Source organism: Ursus americanus, chromosome 10 (assembly GCF_024610735.1).
Source record: "Ursus americanus isolate L20-20 chromosome 10, mUrsAme1.1.p, whole genome shotgun sequence".
Taxonomy (NCBI): Eukaryota; Metazoa; Chordata; class Mammalia; order Carnivora; family Ursidae; genus Ursus; species Ursus americanus.
The window spans coordinates 77,775,441-77,788,226 of NC_142136.1; the positions used below are offsets into that span (position 1 = coordinate 77,775,441).

Genomic DNA, 12,786 nt, shown 5'->3' on the forward strand with positions numbered 1-12,786 from the left:
CATTCTCCTTTATTTATAGTGCATAGATATTTGTAACGACTGAGTTCATATGTGTAATTTTCTTCAGCTTAACATTTTATAAACTTTTCTATTTTTGCTACATTGACCTCATAATTAGTATTTCAATTGAGAGATAACAGTCCCAAAGTTGATACAACAACATTTTCTTAGTTATTTCCCTCATGGGCAGACAGTTAGTTGGACTGGTATTAGTTTTAGTGAAACTACACTGCCATAAATATCTTTGTATACCTAGCTTGTCCCCCCTTTAAAATTATTTCCGTAAGATAAATCCACAAAGAATAATGGATTTAAAAAAAAGATCTTTTTATAGCCTTTGATGAATATTGCATATATGAATACTTTCATAATGTGGAAAATATTTACATTTTGACAAACCATACAAAAATAATTTTTATACTAAGGGATAAAATCCTATTAAGCATTTTTTTTAAAGATTTAAAAGGCTTATAAGTATTTGTGCATATCATTTAAGTAAAAAATAGTATATTAAGACAGAAGGGGGAAAATATCAAGTAAGGAAAAGCTAAGCTGATGAAGTTTGTTTTCAGCATTACTACACAATGCTACATATCATCCGAGTACCCCCAAAAAAATCATTTTATTCACACATTAGCCCTCAATTTTCTAGTTATAATCTAAAAAAAAAAGCAAGTTTTAAGACTAAGAGATAAGCTTGGGAGGTCCAAAAGCTGGATGATCTTCAGCATTTATAACTGCTTATTCTAGTCACATATTAAGTAACTCCCTAACCACAGAAAAACTATTCTTATAGTTTCACTGTTTCCTCTTTGTTTTCGTGCAATTTCTTGACCACTCAAAAAGAGTGCCAGCTTGATGTGAACACTTCTGTATTCTGTAAGATTCTGACTGCCCTTCAACCAATCCCCAGAGTACTTACCTCCCCACCTGAGTCAGGGGACCTGAGGCCTCTCTCTTCCACACCTGCTCTTGAACTCTTTTGTGTCTGGACAGGTGCAGGGGGCAGCTTATCCAACTCTGTGGTGCTTTTGCCTTTGTCCTGATTCCTTTGCTTCTTATATATAGTTTTCTTCTCTAGGAAAAGGTTCCTGTTTTCTAGTGTTTTGCTCTCTTTAAGTTCCTCAGTCTTTCTCAGTTTCTTTCTTTTTCTCTTTGCTTTGACATCTGCATCCTCATCAGCACTCACAAAGCCATCTGGCTGTTTATCAAAAACATCTTGAACTGCATCTTGCCCTGCTTTATCTTTTATGCTTTTAATCTTCTGTTTCTCTTCTCTGTTGTCAGAATGTAAATCTTCATTGTCATCTTCTTGAAAAGGGGAGTCATTAAATATACTTGATTCAGATTCCAACTGAGATTCAACACATTTCTCTTTTTTTGTTTTTCTGTTTTCTTTGGAATCTTCTCTTAATTTATTCTTTAAATCTCTTATTTCACCCTTTTTAACTTTCTTTAATTCCTTAGTTTCTTTTGTATCCTCTTTTTTGGGCTTTTTGGATTCCTTTAATTCTTCTTTGGCTTCTGAAATTCTTTTCTTTGTCCTTAAATCAAAAACTAAACTTTCAGAGGAGCTCTCCAGCTCTGGTTTGGATTTATCTTTTAGTTTCCCAGTCTTTGCTTTTTTCTTTTTCATATCATCTGGGCTTTTCTCTTCTCTGTGCCTTAATTTCTTCTTTTTCTTCTTTGGAGAAGTATCTTCCTTTGTCTCACTTTGCTGATCACTATCAGAATTTGCCTCAAATATGTCATTATTTAAGGACAGTCTCTATAAAATATAAAAAACACTTTAGTCATTAACATAGCAATTTAAAGGTTTTGGAAAAGTAGTACTAATGAAATCTGGTAGAAATGTTTTTATTTTTGGGGTGCCTGGGTGGCTTAGTCGTTAAGCATCTACCTTCAGCTCAGGGCGTGATCCCGGCGTTCTGGGATCGAGCCCCACATCAGGCTCCTCCACTGGGAGCCTGCTTCTTCCCCTCCCACTCCCCCTGCTTGTGTTCCCTCTCTCCTTGGCTGTCTCTCTGTCAAATAAATAAATAAAATCTTAAAAAAAAAAAAAAAAAAGAAATGTTTTTATTTTCAAGCAGTTTCACAACTTCTTAAAATTATTTATCTAAATTGAAGTTGTATATTATTTCTGTCTCTGATTTAGCAAATAGGTCTTGGCGATGATAGTGAGTCTCATTTTAAAAAAGCAGATAAACACAGTGACAAAAAAATGTGTCGCTGATGGTCCCAAACTAAAGCAGAAATGAACAAAAGCCTTATGTATGGTGTGTTTTATATGATTTGAAGTTCAAATTTTCCAAAAACACCAAGAGAGTAATTTGTACAGACTTTCTTGGCTGCAAAAAAGTAGCTACCAATCCAAATGCAAGGTTTTTAAAGACTGGATCCTAGATATCCTTAAAGGTGCTGTTGTATTTCACAGTTAGTTACATATGGAATGAGCAAGACTACACACAAATCTTACTTCCCCAATTGATTTGATTTGTTTTATAACCTGAAATATCTACTATGAAAAATGTATTTTTCATTGCTAACAACAACCAAACCAAACCAAAACCAAACAAAAAAACCCACACCTTAAAAATATTTATAATAGACACAAAAACACTATGCAAAGTATTTTCAGTTCCCATTTCCCCAAAGTCTTTTCTTCTAAATGACGTGGGGTGGAAAGGGAGGAAAGACAGATACATTTTAAAAATGTTTTCCCAGGCGCCTGGGTGGCTGTGTCAGTTAAGCGTCGGCCTTTGGCTCAGGTCATGATCCCGGGGTCCTGGGATCGAGTCCCACATCGGGCCCCTGCTCAGTGGGGATTCTGCTTCTCCCTCTCTCTCTGCTGTTCTCTCTGTACAAAATAAATAAAATCTTTAAAAAAATTTAATAAAAAAATAAAACCCGCATTCTTCCTATAGTGTCTAAGAAATGAACATCACTGAGGTTAACAAAATAGTGAGAGTACGGTAGAACTGGCATAACTTTTTCATCTCCCTGAATTGCTTCATAAAAAGACAGAACTACGGGGTGCCTGGTTGGCTCAGCTGGTAGAACATGTGACTCTTGTTCCTTAGGTCATTAAGTTCAAGCCCCATGCTGGGTGCAGGGTTTACTAAAAAAATAGATAGATAGATAGATAAACAGACAAAGTTAGTAGGATAGCAAAACAAAACCCCCCACAGACAACATCTACAACAAAATTAAATAGCAAAGTATCCCAGTGAACCCCAAAATATAAGTATGGGGACAAATTACTAACAGCTGTAAGACTGTTATGAATACCTACACAGGAAAAAGCACATGGGAAAAATCACTACAAATACTGACAAGTCAATTTGACAAGAGTGGAAGGAAGGGGCAGAAGCTGTACATGTACAGGGTGACTGCAGGTGTCTGTGGACATGAGAAGGGCTGGCCTGGGCCAGGTCCTGTGAACCCTCAAAAGTAATTGCCAATGGTCTCTTCCAGGACTTCTATGACAAAGCCCCCAAATGAGGAGAAACTGCTGAGATTAGATTCCAAATAAAGTAGGACAGGAAACACAGAAACAAAGAAAAGAGAAGATGCAGATATGGGGTGGGGGGAGTGAGGCAGAGTAAAACCAGGAAAAAAAATCCCATTAAGTCTAAGGCCATATTTTTTAACCCTTCATAAAAATAATAAAGGAGACTGCTCAGAAGCCATTAAAAAAAAAAAATCTTGTTCTCTTCTTCTGCCTTCCAAAACATCAGAAAAAGTAATTTCATATCAATATACGTGGCAGAAAATGATTAGGGTAAAATATCTTACTAAGTGGTTATAAGAAAAAATAGACCAAGGAATAGAGTACTCTAAAACAATAAAAGCAGGCCAGAAAGACAGGCCTAAAAAACAGTAGAGAAAATAAACAAAAATATTGAGGCATCACACAAAAAGACCAAGTCACTTAGAAGAGAAAGAAATTCAGATTCATCTTTAGAGAGTAGTGTTTTATGCCAGTTAACAACAGAATAACACATCAAGATATTCAACAAAAGCAATGTGAGTCAAGGAATTTACATCCAGTCAAACTGGCTTTCAGATATAAAGACTGCCAACAACTATTATGAAATACAAGAACTCTAAGAATATTTTCCCCCTGAGTCTTTCTACTACAGAGGTGGTTCTAAAATCCTAGCATGCATCAGAATGCTGGAGGGGTTATCAAAACACAGGCATGGGGTGCCTGCGTGGCTCAGTCGGTTAAATGTCCATCTCTTGATTTTGGCTCAGGCCCTGATCTCAAGGTCATGAGACTGAGCCCTGTGTTGGGCTCTGTGCTCTCCCTCCCCCTGCTCGCTCTCTCTCTCTCAATCTCTAAAATAAATAAATAAAATCTTAAAAAAACCACAAAACCCACAACTAAGAAACTCCAAAAACACAGGCAGCTGGTCCCTATGAAGCCCAGAGATTACATTTCTAACACCTTCCCAGATGAGGATAACTGATGCTTCTGGCCTGGAGTCCGTACTTTGAGAACCACTAAAGAATGAGCTTCAGATAACCAATAATGACTGGACAGACATCAAAATAAAGGCAGGTAGAAACTATTAAATAGATATTTGCTTTTAGAATTAAGACTGAATGATGGCAATAAGAGAGTATAGTATGTAACAGTCACTAAATACTCTTGATAATAGAGCAGCTATCACAATAATGGGGAGAAAAATATTAAACAACACATAGTATTCTTGCTGATTGCCTTACAGTTCTAAACCAAGAGTAAAGGAACAGTACTTCAAATCAGATATGAAGGGAGAGAGAACTCAGCAAGAAGATAGGTACTAATTAACCACCAAAAGAACCTGATTATCAAATTGTTAACATAACAACCGAAAAGAAAAAAGATCAATCCAAAGAACTTTTGAATGCTAAACATCTTCGGTGAATATGCTTACAAAAAGAACTGCAAATAAATTTGGAGTTTCACAATAGAATGGGTGTAGTAAATCTGAAACTAATTCCTCATTTTTATAGGACTGAGTAAATGAGTATATATAATGTTGGTGGGAACCAGCGTTCTGACAGTAGGAAATGGGAAACAGACTATGGCCAGGTAGAATGAGAAGACCCTGAGGTCATGGACTGAAATTACAGACACCAATACCAATTTATGACTTAAACAAACTGACATATATTTTTACCTTTAACTCTGTCTACTTAAAGAGCCTAGAAATAATCATACCCCAGTAAGTAGTAAGTACATCTTGGTTTTGTTTGTTGTTATTATTAGCATATATTATTTGCTTCAGGGGTACAGGTCTGTGATTCATCAGTCTTACACAATACATAGCACTCATCACAACACATACCCTCCCCAAAGTACATCACCCAACCACCCCATCCCTCCCCACCCCCACTCCAGCAACCCTCAGTTTGTTTCCTGACATTAAGAGTCTCTTATGGTTTGTCTCCATCTCTGGTTTTGTCTTCTTTCATTTTTTCCTCTCTTCCCCTATGATCCTCTGCCCTTGTTTCTTAAAATCCACATATCAGTGAGATCACAATTGTCTTTCTCTGACCAACTTATTTCACTTAGCATAATACCCTCTAGTTCCAACCATGTCGTTACAAATAGTAAGATTTCATTTTTTGATGGTTAATATTCCACTGTAAATATATACCACATCTTCTTTCTCCATTCATCTGTTGATGGACATCTCCTCTCTTTCCATAGTTTGGCTATTATGGACACTGCTGCTATAACATTGGGGTGCACATGCCCCTTTGGATCACTACATTTGTATCTTTGGGATAAATACCCAGTAGTGCAATTGCTGGGTTGTAAGGTAGTTCTATTTTCAACTTTTTTGAGGAACCTCCATATTGTTTTCCAGAGTGGCTGCACTAGCTTGCATTCCCACCAACAGTGTAGGAGGGTTTCCCTGTCTCTGCATCCTTGCCAACATCTGTCGTTTCCTGACTTGCTAATTTTAGCCATTCTGACTGGTGTTTGAGTTGGTATCTCATTGTGGTTTTGACTGTATTTCCCTGATGCCGAGTGATGTGGAGCACTTTTTCATGTGTCTACTGGCTATTTGTATGTCTTCTTTGGAGAAATGTCACTTCATGTCTTCTACCCATTTCTTGATTTGATTATTTGTTCCTTTGGTGTTGAGTTTGATAAGTTCTTTATAAATTTTGGATACTAGCCCTTTATCTCATATGTCATTTGCAAATACATTCTCCCATTCTGTCCGCTGCCTTTTGGTTTGTTGACTGTTTCCTTTGCTGTGCAAAAGCTTTTTATCTTGATGAAGTCCCAATAGTTCATTTTGGCCCTTGCTTCCCTTGCCTTTGGCAATGTGTCCAGGAAGAAGATGCTGCAGCCGAGGTCAAAGAGGTTGCTGCCTGTGTTCTCCTCAAGGATTTTGATGGATTCCTGTCTCACATTTAGGTCTTTCATCCATTTTGAGTCTATTTTTGTGTATGGTGTAAGGAAATGGTCCAGTTTCATTCTTCTGTATGTGGCTGTTCAATCTTCTCAACACCATTTGTTGAAGAAACTGTCTTTTTTCCATTGGATATTCTTTCCTGCTTTGTCAAAGGTGAGCTGACCATAGGAGTTGAGAGTCCAATTCCTGAGTTCTCTATTCTGTTCCATTGATCTATGTGTCTGTTTTTGAACGAGTACCAAACTGTCTTGATGATTACAGCTTTGTAATAGAGCCTGAAGTCTGGAATTGTGATTCCCCCAGCTTTTTTGGTTTTATTTTCAATATTCCCTCTGCCGATTCAGGGTCTTTTCTGGTTCTATACAAATTTTAGGATTATTTGTTCCATTTCTGTGAAAAAAGCTGATGTTATTTTGATAGGGACTGCATTTGAATGTGTAGACTGCTCTAGGTAGCATAGACATTTTCACAATATTTTTCTTCCAATCCATGAGCATGAACATTTTTCCATTTCTTTGTGTCTTCCTCAATTTCTTTCATGAGTATTCTATAGTTTTCTCAGTAGAGATCCTTTGCCTCTTTGGTTAGATTTATTCCTAGGTATCTTATGGTTTTTGGTGCAACTGTAAACGGGATCGATTCTTTAATTTCTCTTTCCTCTGTCTCCTTGTTGATGTATAGAAATGCAACTGATTCTGCACGTTGATTTTATATCCTGATACTTGACTGAATTCCTGTATGAGTTCTAGCAATTTTGGGGTGGAGTCTTTTCAGTTTTCCACATAAAGTATTATATCATCTGCAAAGAGTGACTTCTTCTTTGCCAATCGGATGCCTTTTATTTCTTTTCGTTGTCTGATTGCTGAGGCTAGAAATTCCAGTACTATGTTGAACAGCAGTTATGATAGTGGACATCTCTGCCATCTTCCTGACCTTATGGGAAAAGTTCTCAGTTCTTCCCCACTTAGAATGATATTCGCTGTCTGTTTTTCACAGATGGCTTTTATGATATTGAGGTATGTACCCTCTATTCCTACACTGTGAAGAGTTTTCATCAAGAAAGGATGCTGTACCTTGTTAAATGCTTTTTCTGCATCTATTGAGAGGATCACATGGTTCTTGTCCTTCCTTTTATTTACATAGTGTATCACAATGATTGATTTGTGGATGATGAGCCACCTTGCAGCCCAGGTATAACTCCCACTTGGCGGTGGTGAATAATCCTTTTAATGTACTGTTGGATCCTATTGGCTAGTATTTTGGTGAGAATTTTTGCATCCATGTTCAGCAGGGATATTGGTCTGTAATTCTCCTTTTTGGTGGGGTCTTTGTCTGGTTAGGGGATCAAGGTAATGCTGGCCTCATAAAATGAGTTGGGATGTTTTCCTTCCATTTCTATTTTTTGCAAACAGTTTCAGAAGAATAGGTATTAATTCTTCTTTAAATGTGTGGTAGAATTCCACTGGAAAGCCATCTGCCCCTGGGCTCTTGTTTGTTGGGAGATTTTTGATTACTGCTTCAATTTCCTTGCTGGTTCTGGGTCTGTTCAGGTTTTCTATTTCTTCCCGGTTCAGTTTTGTCTAATTTGTTGGTATATAGTTGCTCATAATACACTCTTATAATTGTTTGTATTTCTTCAGCGTTGCTTATGCTCTCTCTTCCTTCATTCATGGTTTTATTGATTTGGGTCCTTTTTTCTTTTTGAGAAGTCTGGCCAGAGGTTTATCAATCTTATTATTTCTTTCAAAGAACTAGCTCCTAGTTTCATTGATCTGTTTTACTGCTCTTTTGGTTTCTATTTCGTTGATTTCTGCTTTAATCTTTGTTATTTCTCTTCTCTTGCTGGGTTTACATTTTATTTGCTGTTCTTTCTCCAGCTCCTTTAGGTGTAGTATTAAGTTGTATATTTGAGAACTTTCTTTTTTTTTTAATTTTATTATTTTTTAATTTCTTTTTTTTTTTTAAAGATTATTTATTATTTGAGAGAGAGAGAGAGACAGCCAGCGAGAGAGGGAACACAAGCAGGGGGAGTGGGAGAGGAAGAAGCAGGTTCCCAGTGGAGGAGCCCGATATGGGGCTCGATCCCAGGACTCTGGGATCATGCCCTGAGCTGAAGGCAGACGCTTAACGACTGAGCCACCCAGGCGCCCCTAGAACTTTCTTGTTTCTTAAAAAAGGCTTGTATTGCTGTATACTTCCCTCTTACGGCCGCATTGTTGCATCCCAAAGGTTTTGAAAAGTTGTGTTTTCATTTTCATTTGTTTCCATGAATTTTTTAAATTCTTCTTTAATTTCCTGGTTGACCCATTCATTCTTTAGTAGGATGCTCTTTACACCACATGTATTTGAATTCTTTCTAAATTTTCTGTTATGATTGAGTTCCAGTTTCAAAGCACTGTGGTCTGAAAATATGCAGGGAATGATCCCAGTCTTTCTGTACTGCTTGAGACCTGATTTGTGACCCAGGATGTGATCTATTCTGGAGAATGTTCCGTGTGCACTTGAGAAGAATGCGTATTTTGTTGCTTTAGGATGGAATGTTCTGAATACATCTGTGAGGTCCATCTGGTCCAGTGTGTCATTCAAAGCCCTTGTTTCTTTATTGATCTGCTTAGAAGATCTGTCCATTGTAATGAGTGGGGTGTTAAAGTCCCCTACTATTATTGTATTATTGTCGATGTGTTTCTTTGATTTTATTACTAATTGGCTTATATAATTGGCTGCTCTCATGTTAGGGGCATAAATATTTACAATTGTTAGATCTTCTTGTTGGGACGGACCCTTTAAGTACAATACAGTGTCCTTCCTCATCTCTTACTGTAGTTTTTAGTTTAAAATCTAATTCTTCTGATATAAGGAGTGCCACTCCAGCTTTCCTTGATGTCTATTAGCATGATAAATGGTTTTCCACCCCCTCGCTTTAAATCTGGAGGTGTCCTTGGGTCTAAAATGAGTCCCCTGCAGACAGCATATCGATGGGTTTTGCTTTTTTATCCAATCTGATACCCTGCGTCTTTTGATTGAGGCATTTAGCCCATTTACATTCAGGGTAACTATTGAAAGATATGAATGTAGTGCCATCGTATTGCCTGTAAGGTGAGTGTTACTGTATATTGTCTCTGTTCCTTTCTGGTCTATGTTATTTTGGGGTTCTCCCTCTGCTTAGAGGACGCATTTCAATATTTTTTGTAGGGCTGGTTTGGTGATTGCAAATTCTTTTAGTTTCTGTTTGTCCTGGAAGCTTTTTATCTCTCCTATTGTGAATGACAGCCTAGCTGGATAAAGTATACTTGGCTGCATATTTTTTTTCATGACTGTATCATGCTATCCTTTCTGGCCTGCCAGGTCTCTGTGGATAGGTCTGCTACCAATCTAATGTTTCTACCGTTGTAAATTATAGACCTCTTGTCCCGAGCTGCTTTCAGAATTTTCTCTTTGTCTCTGACATTTGTAAGTTTTACTAGTAGATGTCGGGGCGCTGACCTATTTTTATTGAATTTGAGGGGGGTTCTCTGAGCCTCCTGGATTTTGATGCCTGTTTCCTTCCCCAAATTAGGGAAGTTCTCCGCTATAATTTGCTCCAGTATACCTTCTGCCCCTCTCTCTCTTTCTTCTTCTTCTGGGATCCCAATTATTCTAATATTATTTCACTTTATGTTATCACTTATCTCTCGAATTCTCCCCTCCCTCGTGATCCAGTAGTTGTTTCTCTTTTTCTCAGCTTCTTTATTCTCCATCATTTGGTCTTCTTTTCACTAATTCGCTCTTCTGTGTCACTTATCATGCAGTTAGAGCCCCCATTTTTTATTACACCTCATTAGTAGCCTTTCTGATTTTGACTTGGTTAGATTTTATTTCTCCAGAAAGGGATTCTCAAGTGTCTTCTATGCTTTTTTCAAACCCAGCTAGTATCTTTATAATTGTTACTCTGAACTCTAGTTCTGACATCTTACTAATGTCCGTATTGATTAGGTCCCTGGCAGTCAGTATTGCCTCTTGATCTTTTTTTTTTGAGGTGAGTTTTTCCATTCTGTCATTTTGTCAAGAAAAGAATAGATGAACAAAAGAGCAAAATGCTAAAAGGGTAACAACCCCAGAGAAATATACACGAAACAAATCAGAAGAGACCCAAAAAGAAAAAAAGAAAAAAAAAAAAGAGTATGATCAGGCTGGTGAATAGAACAGAGTCATACACTAGATTTTGGGTGTTTTTTGGTCTGTTAGAAGACACTCCATCCCAAAATTTTAAAGAAAGAAAAATTTCTATGTATACAAAAATAAGGTTAAATACATTGAAGGGATGGAATATGACTGTAAAAATGAAAATTTAAAAAAGATTTTAAAAAAGGAATTGATAAGAAGTGGTTGAAAAAAGAAAGAATTAAAAAAAAAAAAAAAAAGAATGTGCTCAGGCAGGTGAATAGAACAGAGCCACACACTAGATTTTGAGTGTATTTTGGTCTGTTAGAAGAAACTGCATCCCAAAATTTTAAAGAAAGAAAAACTTTTATATATACAAAAAATAAGGGTAAATACAATAAAGGGATAGACTATGACTGTAATGAAACTTAAACGAAAATTAAAATGAAAATGAAATTTAAAAAAGATTTTTAAAAAGGAATTGATAAGAAGTTGGTTGAAAAAGTTAAGAATTATTAAAAAAAAAAGAAAAAAGAAAGAAAATTTAAAAAATTAAAGTTGAAAGACTGAAGAATCATGGGGGAAAAGCCATGAATTCTAAGTGCTGTACTCCCCTAATGCTGGAGTTTGCAGCTCTCATTGATGGGTAAATTTGGTTTTGGCTGGATATTCTTGCTGATCTTCTGGGGGAGGGGCTTGTTGCATTAATTCTCAAAGGTCTTTGCCCCAGGCAGAATTACACCGTCCTTGCCAGGGGTCAGGCTAAGTAGTCTGCTCTGGTTTGCTCTCTGTAGCTTTTGTTTCCTGAAGGCTTTTCCACACAGCTTTAAAGGATGAGAATGAAAATGGCGGCCTCCCAATCTCTGGCCCCGGAGATGATGAGAGCTCGGGGCCCCACTCCTCAGTGAGCCCTGGGAGAAAAGCAGTTAATCAGTCTGGTCTCCCCGGCCTCTATTCGCACTCTGTGCTCACCTGGCCTGTGACCAAGCATTTCTATCTCTGGCACACAGCCCTGTTTGGAGTCTCCAAACCCAGCAGATTCCTGCAGGGTGTTCCCACGCCACTCCTCCTGGAGAGGGGAAGGGGAGTCTACCCAGATCTGCCACTTGTTGAGAAACCATTTCTAATTTCTGTGATGCTTACTATGTCCTAAGTAAGCAATGCTCCTAGATTTAAGTAGAAAGTGACAAATCAAATATTCTTACAATACTACTGTGGTGAAACCCCTCCCTAAGACAAAAATTTTGGTGACTGGGAAATATCATAATTTTTACAGACAACAAGTATTTGTTGCTTGCATGAACATGGATGATGAGATGAACAAAGCAATTTTCTCTTATAGAATATTTCTATATCTACCGTGAAAAGAATCGCAAGAGCGTATGAATGGCAAAACTATTTTGCTAAAGGGTAAAAAGATCAGTGACCAGTTGTATTTTTGCCATTTTCCTATCCACTGACCTTACTTCAAAGAGTCACAGCAATATACTGGAATACTTAACAGATGAGAGAATTCATGAGAAAGCTGACCTGATATAGAAAATAGAAATTTCAGTCTTCAAAATGTAAATTTTGAATTTTTGAATTTCAGATCACAATGTGCCTAGAATTTTAAATTTTTAGCAATTTCTTTTTTTTTTTTTTTTTAAAGATTTTATTTATTCGACAGAGATAGAGACAGCCAGCGAGAGAGGGGACACAAGCAGGGGGAGTGGGAGAGGAAGAAGCAGGCTCATAGTGGAAGAGCCTGATGTGGGGCTCGATCCCATAACGCCGGGATCACACCCTGAGCCGAAGGCAGACGCTTAACCGCTGTGCCACCCAGGCGCCCCTAGAATTTTAAATTTTTAAAAAAGATTTTATTTGAGAGAGAGAGAGAAATCACAAACAAGGGGGTAAGGGTAGAGTGAGAAGCAGACTCCCAACTGAGCAGGGAGCCTGACATGGCACTCAATTCCAGGACCCTGGGTTCATGACCTGAGCTGAAGGCAGACCCTTAACCAACTGAGCCACCCAGGTGCCCCTAGAATTTTAAATTATTTATAAAATAGTAAGGAGGGGCGCCTGGGTGGCTCAGTCATTAAGCGTCTGCCTTCGGCTCAGGGCGTGATCCCAGAGTCCTGGGATTGAGCCCCACATCAGTCTCCTCCGCCTGGGAGCCTGCTTCTTCCTCTCCCACTGCCCTTGCCTGTGTTCCCTCTCTCGCTAGGTGTCTCTCTGTCAAATA

The 12,786-nt window shown here is 37.9% G+C and overlaps 1 protein-coding gene across 1 annotated transcript in view; it reads right to left on the reverse strand.

Annotated features, from left to right (window-relative positions):
• The window catches only part of MPHOSPH8 (M-phase phosphoprotein 8), a 68,018-nt gene that overhangs the window by 39,632 nt on the left and 15,600 nt on the right, over positions 1–12,786 (reverse strand). Inside the window, exon 3 of the mRNA XM_045797149.2 lies at positions 923–1,768. Within this exon, the coding sequence (XP_045653105.1) occupies positions 923–1,768 (846 nt within the window). The remainder of the gene's footprint in view (positions 1–922; positions 1,769–12,786) is intronic.